Genomic DNA, 27,185 nt, shown 5'->3' with positions numbered 1-27,185 from the left:
AGTTTCGGAGAAATTATTTTTTAAAAACTGGAAGTTTGCAATTTTACTTTTTTGCCACTTAACAATTTCGCAGTTTTAGATGGCTGTTGTCTCCTTATAGATTGCTTGCAGCTGAAAAGTGCACAAATTTTCAAATTAACTAGACCTTTCAAAGTTTCAACTTAACTGCGGGCGACCAGAGGAGACTGCAATCCTAATCTTCAGGTTGCTATGACGCATGCGCGGCGCGTATGTAGCCCGCATTTGTTTGAACTTCCATTAAGAATGAATGGAATGTATAGAATGCATCATGATCTCGCGCGTTTTGACCTCCTATCATGTGAAACTTACACAAAGGAAAGCTAAAGAGCGTTCTGACCTTCGATCGGTCTCGCATGCACTTCCTAACCCTTGATTACGCCTAGTCTGTATACACGACGACACCTTCTATGGGTTAACTCGTCTGCTAATGAACAAAAATGACGTCACCAAAGACTCGCCTATCAACTTTCGATCCTGTGGTGTGACGTTTTCAGTAAAACCTGACTACTAACAGCTACCACTCCAGAGGACGAAACTTCACCGAATATCGACGAACAACCTATAGTATTTTTTTAAGTCACAAAACTGCGACGTCTGATACATCAACATAATGAAGGACGAATTTAAACTTTAAAACACCACCGTAAAGTCCCGGAAATAACCGAACTCTCCTTCCTTTTCATGTCGCTTTCGTGGGAGTTGATTTAGAACGCCTCAATTTGTAAGATTAATTTTAGGGATAAGGGGGCGGTTCTTTAGCTTCAAGATTTATTCAGATGGCGATTTCCCTTTTTGTCCTTTTTTTTTTTTTTTCTTGCCACGGTTTTTGTACCACGTGACGTTCTACTTGTTAAGGGGAAAGGAGGGGAAAAGATCGCTACCTTCAGAATTTATTTCGAAGTTGTCAATAGGCTCGCTGCAGCTAGCCATTCACGTGGAACAAAACCGCCATGCTGGAAAGTAAACGCCGCACTGCGACAGGACAAACAAAAGGCAAACATAATTTTAAATAATAATTTCCTTTGTTCGTCTTGTCGCAGTGTGACTTTTGCTCTCCAACATGGCGGTTTTGTACCACGTGAATGTCTAGCTGCAAAGGGCCTATTTGTAACACCGTTGTCGGGAAGAAGCTTAGAAAAAATGAAGCTCCTTTCACGTGTGGCTCTCGCCTGACTTCTTGCGACTCCCCCAAATGAAGACCTTTCCCAAGGACTACAGGGAAGAGGTCGTTACTCGCAGGACTTGACGGTAAAGCATTAACGTAGGTAAAATTTCCAGTTTTACTGGCATTAATTCTGTGTTTTTTAGTGACTACTATGTCTCGGGAGAGCTCTTAACATGAAGACGCACTATGAGTGGAGGATCTTTGACTACCAACGCCGGACTACGATAGTTTTTTTCTCTTTCATGTAACAAGGGTCTTGGCATTATAACTTTATTTAACTTGTTTATAGTCACTGTGGACATTCTCACTACCGACTATAACTCATTCTTTTAAATCCTCAATCACATTCTACTTCATATTCCTTTTTACGTTTGTTGGGTCGGACAATGCGTTACAGAGATGAATCTCGAAAAATCTCTCTGTTCTTGGACTGGCATTTTACCAGGCCCTGTCGTTTAGATCAAATATATATATATAACCCGTCATGTGATTCTAGCTATCAAGACAGTGGAGGAGACCCTCAAGTTTTTTATAGTGCACCTTCAATGATACAGAAAAAAAAAAAAAAAAAAAGGAGCAATCCCTCCATAGCTCTCTTTTGAAAAGAGTGATAGCCTAGGACCCAAACTAGGCGCGTGTGCGTTTATTGGAATATTTGGGGGGACGTGAATGTAAACAAACATGGAGGAAGCGAAGTGGAATGTTCCAGCGGGGTTAAAACAGCTCAAAATAGCAAAACGGAAGGTGGAATTGAAAGAAACAACATGAAATTCTGAAGCTGAGGGAAGATGTGCCTGGGGCGATTTTACTTCGAGAAAAACCAGAAGAACGCAAATCCATGTGCTATCCGAGTTCAACTTCAAATTAGCGTTCCCAAGCAAACGTACATATTCTCGCTAGATACGTTTTGCCTTTGACATTCTATAAAATGCCAGACCAGGGAAGTTCCTGAAGTTATTTGTGCACAAGTTCCCACAACAACTTGCATGTCTCGTCATAATTCAAGGTGGCGGCTCGAACTGTCCTCCCAAACAATCCCATAAATGTGTGCGCGCTTAGTCTGGGTCCCAGGCTATTACTCTTTTCTAAAGTGAGCTATAAAACTTGACGGATATAATACTTACAACGATGACCGTTAGTGTGGTTGCGAGCGCAACGAATGTGTTCCAGTCAAGACTGCAAGAATCTCTCGTCTCAGCATCTGATCTTCAGTTCTTGAAGGCATAAGACGCGTAGTAAATTGTCACCCCGTCACGCTAACCTTACTCTAAGAGCTCCGCCACCAAAGGAGGCATATCCAACTTGCCGAAAAATTCTAGGGCTACATAGTTCTCCATGGCCTTTTCGCTAAACAAGCGAAGCGTTGGCAGACAAAGCAGCAGCTTACCAAGCCGGTTCGTTTTCTGTGGGTAGAGTGACACGCAGTAGTCACGCAAGTGGCTGTTTACTTTGGACTGAAGCTGTGTCACCTTCTCTTTGTTCTTAAGACCGGGAGTATCTGCGCACGAAGATAAGGTTGATCCTAATTATTAGAGATCTTGAGATTCTGAGACGAGGATGACTTCGAGAACGAGATTTTCTCAATACTACGTAGTGCGCACGCGTGAACCAGCTTCATTTACGGCAAACGGCAAACGTTAACTCTTACCACGTGACTAAGTTTCCCCTTGTCGTTTACTGTTCATTAAAAGTACACAAAATTCGGTAGATTCACCCCAACTCTATCCATAAGAATTGTTTTAAGCTGTTTTAACTGCTCATTTCTCATTTTGAAAATTTCTCAACTTGAATCTCGCGTTTGCCGTTTGCCGTTTGCCGTAAACGCGATGCTTAATAGAGACCTTTAGCATCAGGTAAACCGCAAACCTTAAACCGCAAACCGCAGTTACGCGTTTGCAGTTTCGCGTTGCCGAGATTTCAAACTTTAGCAAGGCGTTCAGTTCGATTTGTTCAGTTCAGTTCAGTTCACTTTTATTTAGGCAAAATACAATACAATACAAGAACACATATAGGAATTGTAAGGTTGCAAGGGAACCCAGAAGAAACCAGAAGGCTTTATGAAGCCTGAGCTCCCCAGTCTAAAGGAAATAAGCAAAATAAAATGATATTCGCGGAGTGATATGCGGGTACGTTAAAAAAAGGAACCAGACAGAGACTGAGTTAAGTTATGAATTTAGTAACAAGATAGAAAAAAAAAAATTTAACTCTGGATTGGAACAGAATACGTTCCATTGTTAGTACGGCAGAAAGGAATATAAAATTGACTTGAACTACGCGTTCATTGTTTATGGCCGCCATGTTGTTTTCATCAAGTCGAAGTGCATCACTTTAATCGCCCAAAAATCAGCAATAATTCATTGATTCGAGATCAAAAATCCAACAAACACATCGCAAACGGATACAAAAAGCTAGTTCATACCTTTAAACGCGAGGCTGTACCATTTTTTGTGGCAAAAAACCTTGCCGTAAATAGCTTACCGCTGGAAGCCCTTCCTGCGGTTCAAACGTGAACTGCAAACTGCAAACGTGACCGCAAGGACGCGGTCACGTGACATTTTGCGGTTTGCGGTTTGCCGTTTCCCCCGAAAAACCTGATGCTAAAGGTCCCTAATCTCTCTAATGTGAACGTCGAAGCCATGCGCTTCGATTCCACGCGAGTAGAAATGCACTTCCCTTTTCCCTTTCAAGCAGCCCCTGCACAGGCCAAAATAATTGAAAATCGTTCGAAAATGTCATATTAAGGTCATTACTCTGAAATAGAACCTGCCGTGTTTTTTTTGTCAAACTTTACCGAAGGGTTGTTTACGCTATAGAAACGTTAATTTTGAAATAAAATTGGGGGTCAACATACTCGCTTAGGAGCAGGAGCAACTTGTATAAACGCAGTGATTCCTTAAAATACCAATATGAATATATTTACGAATACATACTTTGAACACGTTTCTGACGGTTGTTTCTTTTCCTGCACTGGAAAATAGTCTATATATAATTTACGGAAAGTAAGTTACTACTGCCACTTTTGGAAAAAGAGAAAAAACCATAGGCCACCACACTTGTTTAAGAGAAAATGAATCTTTACATCATGTTTTAACGTGCGCACGCTAACCTCGCGTAAAATTATGCGCAGTGAGGACGCGCAATGCAGTGCTAAGGAATAACTTTGGAATTCTGGCGATCGCCTCAAGTTAAAGGGAATTACACAAAAAAATCCACCTCTATATCGCATGGAAGAATTGACCAACAATGCCGGGAATTTAAAGACAAATTAACAATCTAAGTATAATTCAGTTCCAATCTTTTTTATTCGTAGTTTTCGAGTGAACGCCAGAAATATGCAATTCTTGACTTTTTTGTGCCTGTGAAAATTGATAGCTCAAGTGTCGCTTGATCAAATCAAATCAAATGTTTATTGTCCCTTTTGCAGTCAGAAGACTGAATTGTAGGATACCTTACAAGCTGTGATTTATAAAATAACTAAGATAGTACGCGCGCTCTGATTGGCCGAGAGGAGTGTTTGCATGAGAGTATGTAAACATGGTTGTGGCGTCAAGTTGTTTGGCTTTTCGCGCGTTAATCACGCAAGCACGAATTTGAAAAAGTTTTCGAGTTCAAAACTCAAAAAGTTTACTTTATTTACCTATTCCTTCGTCGGCTGAAAGAATGTGTGTCAATTTTTCTTCGCTTATGCTGACATTTTAAGCGAGAAAGTCCGTATTTTGCAAAGCATCTTTTTGCAAAACAAGAACTGATTACGCGTGCAAGACTTCGTGGACAAGATTTGCGACTGGTAAGAATTTCTCTTTTAATTAGTGCCATACAAAGAGTTTTGCGTTTTTTTCTCGGGAAAGTTATTTTATAAAAGCGATAGAAACTTTTTTCCTGTGTTTGCATAGCCTGATATAAACACTCGAGGCGTTGGGAGAATTCTCGACAGTTATGCAAACCCTCGACTTCGTCTCGGGTTTGCATAACTGCCGTCTCGAATTCTCCCAACCCCTCTCGTGTTTATATCAGGCTATGCAAACACGGAAAACGTTTTCTATTGCTTAAATATATACTAATACGCTACATTTATTGACAAGATTGATATTTAACACTAACAAAATTTGAGAAACGTTCAGTCCTTGTGGCCAAGGGCCTGCTAGAACTCCCTGATCTTAGACACACACCGGTAGACATAAGTACCACTCTGTTGTGCATTAGGGGGTATAACGGGTTACCTGGCCGAACCTTACCTACAAATTTAATACACGAGACTGCCCGACGGTCAGAAAGAGTGGATAATGTAGCTTTGTCAAGTGCTGTTTCATACGAAATACCAGGCCAAATGATGGGAAGGCCCCTTTTTGCAGGTTCTCAAGATACCAAGCAAGATACTTAGGTAAGTCAGCAAAGGTAGCGGAGGCGCACTCTAGTATAGAGCAAATTAGTGCGCAGTAGATAGCCTGATAGCCTGGTGTAATTTTTATTTTCGGGAATTCTATTATTTGAGAAACAAATTTTTGAAACGAACCGGTTTATAACAGATCTAATACCTCAAGATAACTTACATACCTGGACACAGAAGAACAAGGGCGCACATACACGCAAATTCATTCGGGTCCAGGTTCAAACTGCGCAGCTTGTCAGTGAACTCGAGGTTGGTATCAACAAGGTCTTCCGTCCAGCCAAAATCGGTAACCTCGTGTTTCTCCAGGATGAGGTTCTGACCAAACCTTAGTGACATTGGATCGCACGGCACGGACCTGTACGCGAGGCGGAAAACAATAAGATCCATGAAGCAAGCCTTGATCAGGGTAACTTGGTCCTCTAACTCGACATCCTTGAAGCCGGGCACATCTTTGGCCCATTGGATCACCTGGTAGAGTTCTTGATACGCCAACTGCATCAGCTTCTTCACGTCTTGAGACTTCCCATCTTCCCCCTTCACCGTATGACCGGCTATATCAGGCATATCAGTCGCCCGCTCGCGAATCTTATCAATGAACGCCATGACTTCCTGCTGATTGACCGGCGTGTCTGGCTGTCTACCGGCAGAGCTGTCGGTATGGTCATCTCCATCTACGACGGTCCCGTTTGTGGTGGGTTCTTCCCGGGCACGTTGCTTTTTAGGGCGATGATCTTGAAGCGATTTATGCCGATGTCTTCCCCCTGGAGTCCGATCCTCTCGCACAGCTGTAAAGGAACGAAGTGAGAAGATCAAGGAATTGATCTACAAGGATTAACAAGGTAATTGACACCTAAAAATACCCAGGGAAGAACAATGCTGTGAATTACCGGCTTTCTTTTCTGAACACCTTAAGTGAGACTAAAATCTGCAATTTACACCCCATGGCAAGACTGGGAGTCCCCCAAGGTCCGAAGTCGCACTATTACACTTCCCTCGCGATATATTCCTACGGGTACGATGCCGATACCCTTGGAGCAAGCTCTCAGGTCGGACCGGGGAGGCGAGAAAACGTCAGCGCTCCTTTCTCATCCCCCCACCCCCGTTATTTATTTATTTATTTTTGCATTTTTCAGGCGAGCGAGGGCTCGCGCGAGACGAACGTGTGCGGGCGCGGAGCGCGAGTGACTCGCGACGGAAGGAAGATTTACCTCGCTCTTGCTCGCCTGAAAAACGCGGAAAAATAACGCCTTCTCTGCAGGCTACCGTCACAGCTTTTTCCTAGGCTACGATACCTACACCTTTCCCCTGGCATTGGTACAAAGACGCTAAAATTGTCATCATCGAACCCAAAAAAAGAGAAAATTACTTTTTGAGTTGTATTCACCTACTCTGTAAATTAGGAAGTTTCATGTCGCAGTGCAACGATGGCTGAAAAATGTGCAAAAAGCGTGATGCACGTGCAGAGTAGTTGTTTTACTAATACAAACTTATCTGCTCTTTGCCGTTCTCGTTGCTGTTGTTGCCTAAGCTCCCTTTGGTTGTCATCCAAAAATTTTGCTACCATGGTAACGTGACGTCACACTTCTTCTCTCTCTTGACGTCACAAATGTTTACCGCAAACGACAAACGTCAATTTGTACAACGTAACAAAGTTTCCCCTGGCAGTAACGTCGTCGTTTACTGCCCATTATGCGTAGACAAAAATGAATCAGCTGAATGTCAGGTTAAATTATTTCGGACAGTTTTATCTGCTTATTTCCTAATTTTAGAAATTGTAAAACTTAAATTTCACGTTTGCTGCTTACCGTAAACGTGATTCTAAGCTCGTTAACCATTTACTAAAGGTTTCCGGAAAAATGCGGTTGAAAGGTAAACGGAACACGGCTTCCCGTGTCGTTTCAGTGGAAAATTTCCGGGAGAAACAGAACATTTGAAAAGGAAGTCAGGTTTTTCAGGACGAAATGTTTCAAACAGAAATTCCTGTTCCATTTGTTAAAATCCATCTTTAATGCCAGTTTCAGGCTTTCGCAGCCGTTTTTCGGTAAAAGGAACTTGTGCATTTCTGTAAATGGTAAACACGATTCCGGAATGAAATTTCAGGGGCACCAGACGTCAATTTTCGGAAAATATCTGTTCGGAAGACGATTTAAGATCTAGAATTTTCGGAACATTTGTTGTCGAATTTCTTGCTTCTCTGCCTCTCCTAAGAATTTTCGAACATCTAAAAAATGGTATAATTGCCCATTTTTAACGGATTTTTACCCTAAAAAGGTGACCTAGAATTTTCGGCAGCCTTTTTTCTGGCTGAAATCACTAGACTTTCAGCAAGGAAATCCAAACAGATGAAAAATTTTTAGGGGATACAAATATGTCTATATCTACCGTTTAAATACGAAAATACGTTTAACAATACTATATTTAAGTGGTTTTGAACTATATTCTCGTTGGGTGCCCCCGAAATTTACCAGTCCTGAATTTTTCTTCCTATTTGCCTAATCCGTGAAACTGACTGTGAACCGACTGATTTGCCAAATTATTAAATGGTAAACAACTTTAATCTCTCTAGTTTGTAGTTGATTGATTCACGGCGGTTATCGAGTCATTTTCTGTGCCACTTTCGATCATGAAGAAAATTTTCGCGCTCAAAATTTTTGTCTTTTGTATGAGGGTCGTGGAAAATACCTCAAACCCCCTAAAAATTAGAATCCGCAAAAATTTAGAGCCATGGGGCAATCGTCCGGTCGAAACTTGAAATTTTACGTCAGTTGGTGCGGCCGCTTGTTGCATCATCCCTCGGGCAAAGTGTATACAGTTGAACTTCGATAAATAAGATGAGTAAACAATCAGTTGTTCGAATAAAATTTGAGGCCATGTTCTAATTATTAAATTAAGTCACAAAATCGGTTTGTTGTTGGTAAAATCGTTCGTTGCCATTCCCATATAAAGTGAAAAACTTGATTGAAGTTCTAATTTACGAAAACAAAATCTGCTGTAAAAACTTCCTTCGTTAGCATACATGTGCATAGCCTCATGCTGTCTAGCTCTCCACGTGTTTTGATTACATAACCATCGTAAAAATCCGCTTAAGACGTGAAAATAATGAATACATCATCGTCAAAAATACTCTCTTGGACAGCCTTTAAACCAGAAACACGTCATTTATGACAAAATTTCCTCGCTTTTCACGTAATATTATCGACTTCTTGACCAGCCGAACCAAAAAACTGAATTTTTTTTGTCTCTTAACCAATAAGGAATCCGCGAGTGAGGTTTGTAAAAAATTGAAAAAACTGTCTTTCCCAAGTAAATATTAAAATAGAATCTCTCAACTTCAGAAATGAAAACAAACAGTTCAAGCAGGGGTTTCTTGTAGCTGAGGATTTTGTGATTATCTAATGACATACACCAGAAGATTAAAAACACAATCACAATGCCCCTATTACAACGCAAAAACTAACAAGCAAAAACTTCCGCTACACTGACCAAGCACAAACTTCCCTGTTTTTTTTTCCGACCGTTTCTCCACATGTGGGGCCACATGCGTGATCCACTGGCGGGAAAACGTCCGAAATCACCGCGTGGCCTGAAAAAGCTTACTCCACGCATGTTTCCACTTGAATTAAACAGCGACAAAGACTGCGCAAATATAGTCAAATCCCGTAAATACGGACACTGATGGGGTCATAGAAAGTGTCTGCATTAACAGCGTGTCCGTATTAAGCGGGATTGAATTTAGAGCAAATGTAAGGGCTTTCTTTCACCAGAGACAGAGCAAACTGTCCGTGATAATGTCCATATTAAGCGGAGTTTGACTGTAGTCAATGAAAAATACACTGACCTTCTTTCAGCATTCCCTGAGCCACACACTTCTGAAAGCGGCAGTATTGGCATCGATTTCTGTTGATTTGATTCACCTCGCAGTTTCCGTCTCCCTTGCAAGTATACTCCAACTGCTTCTGTACTGTACGCTTGAAGAATCCTTTACATCCCTCGCACGTGAACACGCCATAATGGTAGCCAGTCGCCTTGTCGTTGCACACAACACACTCAGTAGTAGAAGAATGGTTCGACCCCACGCCGCTGTCGCTCTCCTCACTTTCCACAGACATACGCGGTTTTGCCGCCTCCGACAAGGAAGACGACGACGACGAAGACGATTTGCGTGAGAACTTGCACGGGGCGAAAGACTCGTTTTTGTCGCGGTCATCTGGCTCGTTTTTGGATAGCGTAAAATCCATAAAAACGTCTGCTAGATCGCTCGAAGCTGAATCTAGATTCCCAGGACCCTCCATGAAACTGAGTGTGGAAAAAGACAAGTGTAATGCAATGCTTGGGTATAAAAACCTCAGCCGGGTAGTTCAACGATCACAAACGCGTGCTAGCGTCGCGCAAAGGCAGAGCACTTTGATTACCATGCACAGAATTACATTCAGTATTGGTAAGGGTTAATGCACTCAATATTGCAAAATGCGTCTCACCTCAGTGTGTCACGCTAACCCTCTAAGAAAAACTATCCGTTTAAAAAAAGGGTAAAACTCGGAAAATTTCACCTAAAACTTTTTTAACCACGAGAACTAGACCGGAAGGATGGAAACTGCGATAAATAAGTCCTAGACGAAGTTTATAAATTTTGGCCTCTAAATCGGCTTTTCAAGGCGTTCCCAGTGACGTGGCTGAAATGTAAATATAGGTGCAGATTTAGGCTTAAGCAAAGTTCAGTTTACAAGGGAAAACACTCCTTCAGAGAGGTGGGTGAAAATTTAAATAGAATTTAGAAATGAACAAGAAATTTGTATCACGCACAACTCGATGAGTACGCAAGAATTTAAGGCTGCCATGTAACAGAAAATAAGACTTAGCGAGCGGGAAACATTCGGGGCCCCCAAAATTTGCAAGCTGCTTTTCACTTTAGCAATATCTCAGCTAAACTGTGACACTGGGTATCTGATTTCTCCTTAAGATATCACAGCCTATGCAAACGTGGATATCACGAGAATAGGGAAAATTATCACCAACGTGCCCTTGATTTTCGGCTGGACAAACTCCTGTCATATCATTACAGTGTATGGAAAACGGCGTTGCACACTTGTATACTTTAAAACTGGAAACACGTTTAGAATACAGCAATAAAGGTGGGTTTCCATTGTCGCGTGATTTTTAACGTGTGAACGTACTTAAATTTTTCGCCATTAAATAAAATAAAATAGAGGCAATCTAAAAAGTGTCACGCGTAAACGAAATAGTTGAGCGAAGTTTAACTGATACATTTACGCGCGACCTTTCATACACTGCCTCTATTTTTTTTACGCGCGTACGCACTTTAGAATAACGCGACAGTGGAAATCCACCCTGAAAGGGCTTAGTTTGTAAAAGAAACTGTGAATATGCGTCGTGGGAAGTTATAGCTAGAAAACTTGATATTATCAACTGGGTTGAGAGGATTCGCTGTGACAAAGACCTTGCCCTCAAAACGTCAGCTTACGAATGCTTTTACGATGGCCAATTTACTTTATCAACCAGGTAAAAAGGTGCACATGTGTTACGAATGAAATTGCTCAAATCGTAAACATTATCAACAAAAAATTGGCGCCAAATTGGCCAGTAACTCGCGCCACTGAAGTATCAATTTCGTAAATAGACCAGAAAATCTTACCACTTAACTCTTTGCATATGGTCTTTTGTAATTGTTATCATTTAAATTATAATATCGCCTTATAACTGTCACTTTTGACCGATGATAGCCTTGGAGCTGCCAAAACTTGTCTCGTCATTGAACGAAAAACACTTAAAAGAGTTCTTACGTGTTCTGTCAATTTAAAGAAAACAGATAGCATTTTCTCACGCAAGGAAAATTCGAACAACTCGCATTTTCAAAGGCAAGTTTTCTTTGGACGTGTACATGAAAAAATACGACAAATTCCTTCTTGACAAGGAAACAAAATAATAGACTAGTGTATTTTTCATTTAGATTACAAAAGAAATTTGACATGAAGGTAGCTTCTAAGCGTAGGATACAGCAATTTTACTACATAGTCAAATTATGGAGATAGGTTGTTGAAACTATTGAGTTAGACAAAATCTTGTGACGATCGCTCCTAAAATCAACGAAAGAAAAATTGTCCCAAAGGTTTCAAATTTCTTCTTGTTTTAAATCCTAAGCAATAATTATAAATAGTTATATGCAAAAATTTGCGTAAGTGTTTACATTTGAATGGTTTCACCTTAAAATTTAATGACTAGGCCATAGATTTAAAAGTTGAAGTGACATGACAACCGCGTTATAAATTTGTCTTCAAGAAAAAAGGTTGAAGAAGAAATCCCTCAAATTGTATTATTAAATATTTTTCAGTAGTTACGAATCCAAAATTTGGCATATTCCTCGATTTTAAATATTTATCTATCTATGGAGTTAAAAAGAGGTTGCAACAGAAAGCAAGCACCTTTAAAATTTATCTACGAGTCCCAGAGGAAAGTATTCGGGCCTTAAAATTTGTGAGTTGGTACACGCGCGCTTAAGGTGCTGTCTCAAGAGTGACTAACACCGATTTTCTCCTAACAATAAGAATAATTATCAAGCGAAAAGCTTATGAGGGTGAACACAATGATCACCAAAGGGAAAGTGTTTGATCTTTTATCAAATTCTTCCAGCTGATTCTTTAGGGAAATGAACCGAGAACGTCTGGAGAATTTGTATGTTGATATTGAGGCTTAAAGAGATAAATCTAAAACGAACTTTAAAGGCCTTTTAGCGCATTGAGCGGAAAAAGGACGGGAAGTTTTAGCTACTCAACTGATATTTAGTACCTGCTAGATGTTAAAATGTACTTGGGATAAGCCAACAAAACGGTATGCTGGTACCTTTCAGGGTTGTTTCGAAATCTTCCGACGAACAGTACCCCACCCACCACCCCCTCCCCACCGTCTACATTAATCCCACGTGCTAGATGACTGAGCGATATAACCTCTTCTTTTAAGCCTAGGCCAAACGTCGAACTTTTCATGACACAAACTAAACTTGCGACGTCTGACTCAGTTAAGTTCTTCTGGATGAGTTTGGATCGTCCAACACGTTCTATCCGTTTGCTTCAGACAGACAGAACGTCAGAAGATCGTCTCCAGGACAAACATTGATCTTCACACGCAACGAGCTAAACTAATAAATAAAAAATTTGTATGATAATGTATATCTAGCCTCGTTCGGCTAAAATTGCTTTTTGGTCTGATTCAGTTGATTGCTTCGACGCATCCCTGTTCGACGTTTGACCAAACAGACGATCTTAACTTAATTTAGGTCGACCCAAATTAGAGTTTAGTTTGTCCAATGAAAAGTTCGACGTTCGGCTTCGGAAGGAACTACCTAAAACCATCGACAGGAAACTCAATAACCTCACTCGTCAAACTTCCGCAAATTTTCCGAATTTCACCTTGCAAAATATTGAAAAATAAATAGTAGTAAGTAAACGTATTACCCAAGGGGTTTCATTTGAATGGTAACACCATAGGATTTCATCCACAGACTCAAAAGTTAAAACTACATACTAAATAAATAGTACCATGTGAGAGTACTGCTGAAGAGGTTTCATTTGAATGGTAACACCATACGATTTCATCCACAGACTCAAAAGTTAAAACTACATACTAAATAAATAGTACCGAGTGGAACTAACGCCAAAAGACATTTCACTTGAATGGTCACACAATAGTTTTTCATCCACAGACTCAAAAGTTACTTACAAGCCAACTGACAAGCCTCCGTCGTTCACTCTGAGCGAGTGAGTCGGTTAAAAAAGTAGGAAAGATATTAAACTCAACTGACAAATAAAAATCACTTCTAGAATGAAAAATAATAAAAACGGCTTCCACATGCATCACCTGAAAAACTTCTCACCAAAACAAGTCAGCTTGAAGTTAATCCTAAACAATGCACCGTCGACAATGAACCAAAAAAGTGTAGTTAATTGAAAGGCGAGTTCTGTGCAGTTTGAGGAACACTCTGTCTTTGTTCTGATCTTCCTTCCGCGGACAAACTATAAATATTCAGCGAATCAATCTTCATGCGACGTAAAACTATAAATTTTCATAATTTCTGTACTATTTATCTTCATCGCGTGAGCTAATAAATATAAACCCTGCCTCTAAACTTGCAAATGTCAGATTGTTTACCCGAAATGTGACTTTTTGGACGACTCCTCTGCCAGCTAAATAAACTAGAAATACGTAAAATGCAATAACCCTCGATAAACTTGTTTTTTTAGTAGCCCCACTCAAGTTAAGTCAAGTCAAGTTAAGAATATCGTCGTGAAGGTCCCTACTTGATTCTTTCTTTTTTCTTCTTCTTCTTTCCGTATTGTCCGGTTTTATTTTTTAATGTGTATTGAAAAGTTAGTATTATATCGGCCGTCGGATTTAGAAAAAAAAATACAAATAAGGCAGTTCGCGTGCAGATTATTCAGGCCGTAAAACGGAGCTGAAACTTTGATCCATCGGCGTGGACTGTCATTTAAATAAAAAATTCTATTAATGCTTAAACAATTATACGCCTCGGGCTCAGTGTAATGTAACTTTATAAAAAGCGACTATTTTACTTTACCTCGCCTTAGGCCTCACTGATATTCATCATCATCTTTGACCATATTTATGTTTTAATTGTCATAAATTATAACAATGTTAAAACAACAAACTTCAGAAATAAAAACAGAATATCAAACATGACGTGAATTTTCTGTACCATCAAATTCGATGTTGATTGTCTTTACGGAGTGTATAATTTATGAAAGCAGGCTGTTCGACCCTAAGGACGAATGTCATTAAAGGGACCACGTAGCGCTATTTGCAATCTTTTTAGAAGGCTAAAATGTGTCTTTGCATCAATTAAATTCCAAATATAATGGTCCTGTTTTGTTACTTAACCCTTTAGGTCCCAAGAGTGACCAACATCAATTTTCTCCTAAAAACATCAGCAGATCATCAAGAGTAAAGGTTATGAGAATTACTAGATTGATTACCACAGGGAGAATGCTTTGATCTTAAACCAAATTCTCCCAACTATTCTTAAAAGAAATGTATGGGGATCAGTCTGGAGAATTTGTATGTGGATCTTGGAGCTTAAAGGGTTAACACAAAGGACTTCAAACTGTTTCCTGTCGTCTGTTGCAATGAATGGCAAGGATGGACATGGATTAAAACTTGGAAAAATTATGCTATACCAACAGAAATCACCAAAAAAATTAGGGCTTTTGCTCTTCTATGAAATTTCTTTGTTATCTTCTCTATTTACAACTCTCTGGGTTCATTTTGCGGGTGGATAAAGGCACTAGGTAACGACGTCAACACAAAATTGACCTAAAACAGTGATATCCTCGTGACATAGCTCCTTCAAGGTTTTAGCTAGGGATAATTACCATCATCATTATCATCACGATTCCATCATTAATATCATCATCATCGACACTGTCAGCATCATCACCATGGTCATCTTCATCATCACCTTCATCATCATCAACATAGCCATTACCATTGGTAACACCAACACTACCACCACCAGCATCAAAATTATCATAACATTGTCATTGCTGTCATTATCGCCACTACCACTATGATCATCACTGCTATCAGCATCAACACAGCCATTACCATTGGTAACACCAACACTACCACCACTACCATCACCATTATCATATCGACATAATATTGTCATTGCCGTCATTATCGCCACTACCACCACAGCGTGCAATGAAAGTAGTGTCCGATAGCCCGGGGCTAGTGGATTTTGCTATCGGGCCAGTGAATTCTGTTATTAACTTGCCTGGCGGGCAAGTGGATTTTTTTGAGGAATTCAAATTACAGAAGAACTGTGAAATCAATCTGCTCAACAAAACGTTTTTTGGGCTAGTTGAAATGATATTTGGGCTAGTAAATGTTAGCTTCAGCTTGCACCCTGCCCCATTATCATTACTGCCATCACCATCAACATAGCCATTACCATTGGTAACACCAACCCTACCACCACTACCATCACCATTATCATAATATTATCATTGCCATTATTATCGCCGCTGCCACCACCATTATCATCACTGCCATCACCATCAACATAGCCATTACCATTGGTAACACCAAAACTACCACCATTATCATCACTGTGTGTACAGTAGCAACATAGTGCCAGATATTGTCAAATTGTGAAGTTACTGGTATTGGTAGAGCTTGTCTGGCTAGCAATAGATAGCTTCAAACTCTACATACACTTGTTGAATCTTTTGATCATCGATGGATAAGACAGCCTACTAAAATTACTTGGTGACTCATTTGGCAGGGCAGTGGGTGCAAATAAGCTGGCCCTTTTTGTAGGGAGACTAAATGTAACTTGTATTCTTCAGTTTAGCTGTTACTTGATTTTGTAAGGAGAATGTACTGATAAATCTCTTTGAATAGGTAGATGCAAGTACACAATGTGCATCAAAACTGTTTACTTTGGAGATTGGTTTTGCAACATACATATATGCAGTGATTCTGTTACCTCTGCATCCTGCATACCTTATGCATAAAATCCCTAAAAAAGCAAAATAATCTGTGGTGCATGCGTCCCGTAAGATGCAAAGATTGATTGATCGATCCGAAGATGTTTTTGAAGAATAGATCCTGTTTGTGTGATTTCTGTTACTGTTCTTGTGACTGTTATTTAATGATGCATATTTCTTTTAGTCTTTTTTGTACTTGACAATAGAAGGAGTATATTTTTATTTCGGTAACTGTGTGCGATACAGTGTTTTGGAGTCTGTCTTCAGATTAACCGTGTGGTTACATAAAGACCCAGGGACTCGCGTTTTTGAATTGGGACTCAGTGGTTCTGGACTGGGACTCAGGGTTAACCATAACCATTTGTAACAAAATCACTGTGTATGAGACTAAATTCATGAGCAAATTGTAAAAAAATTCAAGTCAAACAATCAAAAAGCATAAATTATGTCTAAGTTAAAAAATAATTTTACCCTGAGCTCTGCAAACCCTTTACACACATATTCAATATAATCAATCTCCCTCAAAAAATCATAAATTAGAGGCACTGTCATTATAGCAGTGTGAGTTAACAAACAAGAGACTCTCAGAGATACCTTGAAGATCATGTTATTAATTGCTTGGATGGGATTAACAAACAAAGCATTAACTGCTGTCACAGCTAGAATTATAACCAAATTTTGATCGAGTGAAGTTGGCAAATTACTTGGAAGTTAAACTTTGATTCTTTGCTGTAGGAGTCAAATACAAAATGAACTGATTTTGTTTTTGTTGACTACACAGTGAAGTTTAAACATGTCAAATATTACTTCCATGGCATGCAAAGAAAGATATACAAGTCAAACACAGACATACAATATAAAATGCATACAACATCAACTGGAAAATGCATTGTTTGTTCTCTAGTTTCCAGCTACCTTCTCTTAGCTGATCAAAGAAAAAGAGAATGAAAAAATTCAAGTAAATGTAGTTCTTACCTTAGGATATGAATAAAAGGATGGTGTTTCTTTTTAATAATCGTATTAAGTTTTGGTTCATTTATTTGGAAAGTCCAAACAGAGCACTGTAGATCGTTCCCTTATCCAAGGTAAAGTTCATTGTTTCACCGAGGCTGTTTGTGATACATTATTTATTCTATTAAAGGGTATCCTAAACACACTGAAAAATCAACAAAAGTTTACAGCTGAAATGCGCACAGCGCCCTACTGGGCTGAAATCATCGCAGAAGAATCAAATTTATTGGACTGCAGAGAATGGTTGCAACCAATTGGTCAAATCCAAGCAGTTGAAAGGAATAAGATCATTTTGATTTGAGCCACGCACAATGATGCTCAGCAGGAAGTCAACTTTTTAAATCAAAACAAAACAAATGGAAGACATCATGGGTGGGATGAAACATGTGGTTCTTTAAAAATATTAACACATTTGAAAATTTTCTGATTAGCATCAAATCTAAGAAAAACATTTGAGATGCAAATAAAAGAAATGTGATTACGCACACAAGAAAATCTGCTTAAAAGATACATGTAACTGTAGGGTAATGAGTTATTTTTACAGATTAAAACTAACCAAATGGACTAAGACAGCAAAAATTTGTTTTGTTTGAACAGGCTAAGAAAAAAATGTAGATAACCTACAAACAATTTATCAAGAAATCTTTATGTATACATGTATTTAAGTATTATTCAAGAATTATGAAACTAGGAAGAAAAGCTTTAGTAAAAGCTTACTAATAGTAAGCTGACAAACATTTCTTTTATCAAGTTTTTTTTAAAGGACATAATAAACAAAATTATGAGGGCCAAACTTAAACCTTCAGTTACGTCTAATTGACAAGTTGTTTAGGTTTCAGAAAAATTGATAATGAGACATTTTTGTTGGAATTACCACCATACAAACAGGCAACATAAACAGCGTTTATGGAAATTACGTATACAGTTTAAATTTCGATAAGGTTGGTTCACTTAAACGAATAAAGACATAACACTTTGAAAATTTAAGTTCATACAGGTGACGTTCACAAGATTTCCACTGTTTCTAATTGTTTGGAAAAACAATGTGCGTCTGATCAATCACTGTCGAAAGGAATATATTACACACCTGCCATTTGACTAAAAACACTCAGGGAATCTTTATTGCTAGCAAAAAATGACCATTAATGCCACTTGCAAGCTAAAAATGATGTAAAGGGTACACAGACAGTAGACCACAAGTGCAAGAAAATTAATCTACAAACATTTTATACTAACAACATTAATCAAAACGACAACATCGAAAATTTGCATATTTGGGATTCTCAATCAAGAAAAATCATACATGGTGTCTGTCATTTATTTTTTGGATAATATTGACTAAAAGTAGACAAATTATCAAATCAAAAATTCTAAAAAAAGAGAACTGAGACATAAGTAAATAAAAACCTATAGTAAAATGATATTTAATAAACTTAAGCTACATGTATGTGTCGCATGATCGATCTACTCCATGTGGAATTATCTGATTAAACCACAAAATTTTTTACAATAGATCAGACCATCTCTATACTGAGTTTTATCACTTTTCCTTTTTACCTTGCTGTTGTAGAAAACATCACTAAATAGCATTCCTTAAATATTAGAAACCAATATCATAAGTCAACTATAAAGAAAGGTAGCCCTTATTTTAAAGATGCTTTAAGCAACATTAGATGCAAACTTTCTTGATCGACTTCTTAAGAATACTGCCAAATTGGTTGTTAAAATAAAACTCCTTTGTACATTATTTTAATTAATCACTATCATTTATACCTAAACCTTTGTGGAACACAAGCAGGATTTGTGTTGGGTAAAATAAACCTCTTACTTCAAACAGTGGCTAACTTGAATTTCAGCGAAATTTCCAAATTTCATCATTATAAAATGCTGAATTGTACCATAAAAAAGAACTGACAAAGAAGTTCCATTTGAGCGGTCACTGCACATTTATCAAGCACTTATCAAGCCCCTTTGCATCAGTTATTGATGAAAATAAGATGGGCTAAAAATGTGAACACCAAAAACTTTATATCAGTGAGTGGAAAAAAATAAAAAAAAATAAAAAGAAAGATCATATCCAGTAAAATTAAAGCCTTAAATGATTACCTATCTTTTTGTTAAAGCACCAGGGTTAAAAGTTTATTATCAGCTCTATATGAAGGGGTCTCTTTTTTCCAATACAATTGTAGGGATCGAATGACCCCAGCTACATGTACATGTAAAAGTGAACGATCACTTGCAACATTAAATGAGGCATTTGTAAAATTAACAGAGGAAACATTTTGTGATTACAGTCAAATCATGTCAATACTTGGACACTGAGCGGGCCTTAGAAAGTGTCCATATTAAGCAGACTGAATTTAGAGAAAATGGAATGGGTTTCTTTTCCCAGGAACAAAACAAACTGTCCGTGATAATGAGGCATTTGTATTAAGCAGGCATCTGTAAAATACGGTTTGACTGTATTTTGGCTCCCTCACATTGTGTTTCTGTTGTAGGTAAAATCAGGCCTGGTTCAGACGCCGTACTTTTCATGTGCCGAACCTAACTGAATAAGTTTGACTTTGGAGTGACACTGGTGCGACATCTAATTCAGACGGCACAGCACACCATGTGTTGAGCCTAAGTTAAGTTCGACAAAAGTTTGACACTTTTGCCACACCTTACTAAAACTGCCACACCAAATTGATTCAGATGCTGCTCTTTTGCCGTACTTAATTCATTAGTTAGGTTCAGCACATGAGTGGAGCGGCATCTGAACTGGGCCTCAGTTTTGAGGTAAATCCAGAATTTCCTTTGTCTCATATGAATAACCACAGCTAGACACAAAGGAAATTTTGAATCAAACTTAAGATTGAAGGCTGGTTTAACCTGAGAAAGGATTTTGCATTTCTACTGTAGTTAAATTCAAAAATAATAAAATCTGTGTTTTCTACTGTCATTCAGAAACATTATGACAAAAAATTGTGTCACCCCCAGGACAGAAAATATTTCAATCCACTTTCAATTAGTGCTAAATGGGAGACATAAACATCGCAGGTTGTTCCTGCATTTAAGTCAATTCCTATTACAACATCAATCACTCTTCAAAACTGACTGAACAGCTGGAGCCTGAAACACACTTTGACACTTAACTATACTCATTAATTTCAATATTTTAGAGGCCACATTTAGCATCTTTTAAATATTAAAGCTACGACATGGATGTTTAAGTAAAAAATAGCTACCAAATTATTGCATTTTTTTTAATTAAAGAAAATACATGTAGGTCAATAAGCCCATTCTAGTAAAGGGATGAGAAAACTGATTAAACGCTTTAACGCTCCATTTAAAATGGATGGTGAATGGATAGTAAACAGATTTGTCAGTTAAATAGTAAAGCGGTATAGTACGAACTTCTGTGCCAGGTCACATATGAAGATACAATGTACATGTTGGCCAATAAGCCCCTCACCAATATAACTTTTCACAAAAATATTTGCCCTCACCTGGCCCCCCACACACACACACACACACACACACACACACACACACTCACACACACACACAATTTTGTTCTGGCTTAATCCCTAATACAACTCCACTACCAACCAGTCATTACTTTAACACAATTCTTTTTACTGAAAAATAAACAAAGCAAGGAAACAATCTAAAAAAAAATAATGAACCACAAGATACTTTACAGTACAAGCACCTTCATCCCATCGTAAAACAGCGTCACAATGCAGAATGGATAACCAAAATTGTGTAATATTTTTGATTATTTAAAACAATTCTAGAGCTCTGATTGGCTTAGCCAATCATGGTATATGAGCCATTGTACCATGTTCTCCAAATATGGTAACTGTATGCATCTGCTCAAAATTAAAAACAAGCTGAAAATTGTTTGTTTTCACAAATAAAGGAGGGAAGAATTCTCAAAATTTTGTAGGTGTTTTTAATAAAACAATTATTCCACGCGTGCTTATTGGATATGAGATGATTATAGCCAACTCGGCCCTACACGCCTCACTGACATCTACCATCTCATTAATTTTTAATTGAGAGAGAGAAAAAGAAAGAGCATGGCCTTCCTATTATTGTAACCTTCCTATGATTGTTACTAAATTTGGTAAAAAAAAGAGCAGAGATTCTCCTTAGGATAAAGCGGAGAAACATGTTCACATTAGACAACATTTTCTAAGTGAAACATCTGTAATATCAAAACATTCAACAGCTATCTAATTTGCCCTTTATAGCCTTGAGGCATGACTTCAGGAGTACCTCTTCAACCCCGAAGAGGAGAAAAAGGAATTTCTACTGACTATGATTTAATACATAGGCTCATATTGTGCTGGTCACCTACATTTTTAAGACTTGTACACCACACAAGTGCAACAAAATGGCTCTGCACCAAATGTGCCTTCACTGACGAACAAAAGAGAAATTAGCAAATCAACCGAAACAAAATCTTCACAAAACAAAACCTTCAATAAGTAATTTTGTTCAGAGAGGATGGCTACTTTTTCTTCTGTTCCTTAAAGACAGATCTATAAGTACTTGGAAATGGATTTCATAGCTGCAGAGGTGAACATTTCACAACAAATTTTTGTGGAGAACACTTTTGATAAATCACTACAAAATGCTCTGAAGCACACAGCTATCATTGACAAGGGTACTCAACCGACTTAATATTATATATTTTGAGGTCATGCCAATATCAAAATGGTTCAATTTCTGATGGTTCCAGTAGGAAATTCATTCAGCTTTACTTATTGCAGTACTATAAATAGCTGGGAGAGATAAATTCAAATCTGATAAAAAAGGATACTAATACAGCTGTACAAGCAGAAATATTTTAAAAGGACAGCTTGAAAACTTCCCTCCAACTTGTAACAAGGCACTGCATTTTTTCCATGAATGTTTACAAATTGCAAGAAATGTGTGCAAGTAGGAATGTTTAAGGGGGCAGGTAATTATCAGCTTGAAAATTTCCTTCCAATTTGTAACTAGGCATTGCAGTCAAGCCCATTGGTGGTATACCCATGAATGGTAAATTGCAAGAAATACCCGGGGGTGCGGGGGGAGGGGGGGGGAGGTTATTTAGCTAATTAGCTAAACTTTTGGTGGGTATGTGCCGCTGGCCTCTCAGAGCCCCTACCTCCATTCTGTGCCCAATTCAGGGTTTTCATTAAGAATTTTAGTGGCAGGACAAAGGTGTAACATTACAGGAGAATATTTTGAAAGAGGCTCCACCTCTGAATAAAAACTTGTCATAGGCTACTGAACGTTAGTTGGAGAATTCTGCATAGTAAACAGAGTATTCTCCGATTTCTGATGCCTAATGAACACCCTGCAAATTATGAACCCCATCTTAGTTACTTTTGGAAAAATGTAATTTTCGCGATCCCACCTTAGTCACACTTCTGATTATGCATCTAACTTATAAAGTCTTTTAACTAGGTCATCCTGATATGAACTGACACATTTGTTAAACTTAACATAGTAAATATCTTTCCATTTATAAATCCCTACCTGCCTGAATTTTCTGACCTCCAAAGTCCCGAAAATGTGCGACCCCATTCTAGTAACTCTATTGGAAATACAACCCCATTATAGTCAATCCATGTCATGAAAATGCAACCCCCATCCAGCAGCACATCCCTAGTACCCTATTTATAGGAAGTAGCCCCCCCCCCCTCCGACCTCCTTCTGGAAGAACTGATATCTTATTCTGAGAAGAATAATGAACAAAAAAACTTGGTAGATAATGAAAACAATATGGTGACATCTACGTTATGTAATCCTTTCTACACCTGAAAGACCTCAAATGGTTTTCCTGAAAAAATGACATGCCCATATTATTTTGATGCCCAACAAAAAGAATTATAGGCAAAATAAAACAGAAATGGATGTCACTTCAAGGTTGTATACAAATGTCGGTTGATCACTAAAATTTGAAAGCACTGGAAAATTTACTGCAGTGCTTATGCAGTCACTGAGATACATGTACAATGGTCTACTTTTGGTCTACTTTTTCTTCTGGAGACATCTGAACATATACTAGACATAAGAAACTTTTATGACCACTGTTTGCATTAAACATTTATTATTACACGATACACACTCAGGAAAGTGGTCCACAAAAATAATTATTTCAATGTGCTATGCATGCACTTTACAGCTTGCAAATATATATAGCACCTTACAGTATGTTTGCACAGTAAACATGACCAAACTAAAAAAAACTATTGTGCGTATGCTGAAAAGATTCCCTCTGAATGATCAAACTTTATGGATAGAACCTCAAACTTCAAAAGTTAAAATACCTCTATTGCATGACTTGAGGTTTGACACTAGGCGTGGAGGGCTTAATAAAACTAAAACAACACCTTTGTCGTCGTTAAAGTGGACATATGAAGGCTTTTATCACTTTTGATTAAAAAACAAATTCGAGTGTAAACTTCTGGTTCATGCACTTCACATGACTTCACCAGCAAATATATATTTTTTCATTCTCTCCCATTTTGGGTCCACATCGGTGATGATTATCTTAAGCTTTAGAAACAAAGAGAGTCTATTAAAAAGACATAGGAAAAGCTAAGACCAAGAGGCGAGATAAAAAAATTAAATATTCAAATTTCATTAATTGCTTTTGTTTGCCGAGCGCATCATGGAAGTCACGATATAACAATCATTAGTCACGCATAATCGCTATTTCCTAATTTTATTTTAATAGAATTAATCCTCCGAAAAACGAGAAACAGAAAAAAAGAAAAAAAAAAAACAAAAGGCTGTCTCTTTTCGTCCCCGACACACTACAAAAACGATTACATAACCGAACAAAGCACTGATATTAATCTAAACTTTATAAGCTGCTTTTGTCAGACATTCGTTGCTGTGCCTTCATCTATCACAACTGGTTCACCAAAGTGCAACCTTGATAAAGGAAACATTACGCTCTGTCTTGTTTTGACAGGCCAGAAAATGCTAATTTTAGAATCAAGCTTATAGAAGCGACCGCGTACACCTTCGTGATATTTTTCGAGCATACATTGTATCGTATCATTTCACAAGATTAATATAGACCGGTCAAAAATACAAGGCAAATGACACGAAACTGCACGTTCAGCTTAGAAGCTTTCTTATCATTTTAGATCTGATATTGACAAGCGACATCTTTGAATTTCAATACCAAAGTGAAATATTGCTAAAAGCTTTACGGAATTGAGACATTGAGATAAATTCGGACTTTGCAAGTTTTCAAAATTCTGTGATCTGAACGCCGTGATGCGAGTATTCTTGTTTAAAAGCAAAATAAAACCCTTCAGATTCACCCGATTTAGAATAACAAGGCCATCAACGTATGGTCATGACTTGAATGAGGACGCCAAAATAAACAATGTAGAAGATACATCGCAGGTACATACAGTGGACTGAGCTGCAATGCCTTCGACTATGTTATGCAGGCCTGCTTTTGGAATGTTAGGCGTATTTTCAGCAGCCTCGTCATTTTCCAGCCTGCCAAACTATAAAAACACATAAATGCTTACCTTTTCCAAACGAAGCCACGGACAGAAAGTAGTTTCTTCAATAAACTCAGAGAAAAACACAAGTGAACATGAGAACACCGTTCCGCTCTTGTCGCGTCGACATCGAATAAAAAAACTACGATTGAGAGAGACTGAGAATAGATCACGTGTTGCGCGAGAGAATGTGAAGCCCTCTAGGCATCAGGGACGACCCCCCAGAGACTTTCTTCAGTGTTTTTTTCTTTCCTCGTTTTACACGTTTTATTGTACTTTCACAATTTTAATGTGCGTCTGAATTTTTTCTTTCCTTTCCAGAGTAATTATATTCAGATGGTCAAGCTCAAAATCGAAGCTTCCGTTCAAAACCATTACAAAAACAAAATTGGTCGAGAAGATTGAATATTGTTTCAGCGGTGGCGTCTGGGAATTTTAAAAATTACTTTTTGTCCCTCAATGTTTACGTATTTTTCCTCTGTAAAAAGTCGCTTGACTCTCAACTATTTGATGCATGCATGACTCGAAATCGAAAATGCGTATCGCGAGGCACGTGGGTTATATGGCACGCTAAGATTTTTGAGAATGATTATGATCAATGATGCCATTATGTTGATATCATCACGCACGTTACTACGAAGCACGAGTGCACAGCTCGTGTCCCTCGTCCTTGAGGATTTTTTTTTTGTCGACAAAGAAAGCTTCGTCGTGTAAAAGGGAAAACTTTCTTTGTCGCGGAAACACAGTGTCAAGTTATCATATACGGAAATGGTGGCCAGTCATTTCCTTGACAAGAACAAACTTTTAATTCTCATGGACGAGCGAGAAGCACGAGGAGGACACCACGCTGTGTAACTACCCCATAGCTTGCGCTTGCGAGCAAGCTCTCCATTTAGTGGGATATCGTGAAAAGTAGACGCGCGAGAGGCACGCGAGAGAAGACGCGAAAGCGGCTCGGCCCCACGCGGCTTCGCCGCTCGCTCGCGCGTATTCGCCCGGCTCGCTTTGCTCGCCAAAATAGGAGAGCTTGCTAGGGCAACAAAGGAAATAGGAGACGTCTGCACGCAGACAAGCAGGCTACCTATCCCATGAAATTGTGTTGTGATGTGGGTATTGTTCAGTGTCTTTTCAATCGTTTGTATTACGTCATTTGAGACTTCAACCTCGTTCCCAGGGTTCTCTCCTACCCGCCCTACGGAGCGGGTAGGAAGGAACCCTGGGAACTAGGTTGTTGAGACTTCTCCAATTTGTAACATAAAAAAGTACCCATATAAAAGAGATGCCGGGATTTAGGGATACTCGTCTCGTCGCGCAGGGGTATCAGTTGCAGATTTTGGTCTCTCTACTGAGGTGTTCAGGATGGAAAGCCAATATTTTTGCCCTTAATGATTTCACTTAGGCAATAAGTATCCATTAAAAAATAAATGAAATCAATGTGTCGTATAAACAGCGGGGACACCCGGGGGGTTACTTGAGTAAGTTTTTGCTGGGCATTAGAGCGGTTTTCATTTGAGTGTCGAAAAGTAATTGGTTTTGCACTTTCTACACGATGCGATTGGCTTAAAAGATTCGCGCCACCTTTTCATCCAATCAGAAGTAAAACCAAAGCCAATTGTGACGCGCTCGCATGCATTTTCCCGCGCTTTGCGTCAGCCGCATGTAATTACTTCGAGTTTTGATTGGTTCAATGTATTGTCTGTGTCCTATGTGATTGGCCAGAGTAATTACTTTGGTTTTGGTTTTACGACACTCAAACGAAAACCACTCTATATGCCGCTAGCTAGTCTCTCAAAACCTCTACCTCATTATCGTCAATTTTGCGGCCAATTATAGACCCCGTATTAGTCACTTTTGGTTAAGTGTAATTTTCGCGATCCCAACTTAGCCACTTTCTGTTTATGCATCTACCTTTTAAAGTCTTTTATCAAGGTTATCCTAAAATGAATTGGCATATTTGTTACACTTAATGTAGTAAAAATCCTCACGGTTTGAAATGCCTAATTACAGGAACCCCATTCTAGTAACTCCATTAAAAAATGCAACCCCTTTACAGTCAATCCTGTCGTAAAAATGCGACCCCATCCAGCGGCACGTCCCCATTAGCCTATTACTAGGAAGAGCCCCCCGCCCCGCACCCCCGCCCGCTTCGCCCCTTGAGGGGACAGCGCTCTTAAATAAACCCCTCAGACTGTCAATTCTGTGCTTAAGCAACCTAGCTTAAGTCATTCTTTAGTGCCTCTACCAATGCACAAATTCTCCTTTAGAGTAATAATGTAATATATCAAGCATGAGACGCAGTGTTTCATCACCAAATGAAACACCGAGAAGAGAGTTGAAAATACGACGCGCAGCGGAGTGTTTTAGACGAACTTCGAGCTGTTTCATTTGGTGATGAAACACTGTGTCGAATCCTTGATAATACTTCTCAAACAAAATGAGTTTTGAAGGAGAAATTAAGGATGCAAAAATGAACACTCGTCAAGGTGGCTGAACACAGTTTTGGCAGTTTGTGCGTATATGTCATTTGCCAAATCAGGGCAAGAGAAAGGTTGCAGCTCACAAGCTGAAGCTTG

The 27,185-nt window shown here is 38.7% G+C and overlaps 1 protein-coding gene across 3 annotated transcripts; it reads right to left on the bottom strand.

Moving 5' to 3' along the window:
* Positions 1–601: 601 nt before the first annotated feature.
* Positions 602–24,759, bottom strand: LOC140951022 (retinoic acid receptor RXR-alpha-B-like). 3 transcript variants are annotated; one of them, XM_073400243.1, is made up of 4 exons: positions 24,640–24,759; positions 9,415–9,872; positions 5,741–6,361; positions 602–2,684 (listed from the first exon to the last, which is right to left on the bottom strand). In XM_073400243.1, exons 2-4 carry the CDS (start codon positions 9,866–9,868, stop codon positions 2,449–2,451), a joined length of 1,311 nt encoding a protein of 436 aa, XP_073256344.1. In that variant the 5' UTR covers positions 9,869–9,872; positions 24,640–24,759; the 3' UTR covers positions 602–2,448. The 3 variants fall into 3 exon arrangements, with proteins under 3 accessions (XP_073256344.1, XP_073256346.1, XP_073256345.1); XM_073400245.1 differs by lacking the exon at positions 24,640–24,759 and adding an exon at positions 13,449–13,470; XM_073400244.1 differs by lacking the exon at positions 24,640–24,759 and adding an exon at positions 10,055–10,670.
* Positions 24,760–27,185: the final 2,426 nt, after the last annotated feature.

Source organism: Porites lutea, chromosome 10 (genome assembly GCF_958299795.1).
Source record: "Porites lutea chromosome 10, jaPorLute2.1, whole genome shotgun sequence".
NCBI classification, from domain to species: domain Eukaryota; kingdom Metazoa; phylum Cnidaria; class Anthozoa; order Scleractinia; family Poritidae; genus Porites; species Porites lutea.
Note: the sequence above shows the minus strand (reverse complement) of the source record. Positions and strands in the feature narration are given on the sequence as shown.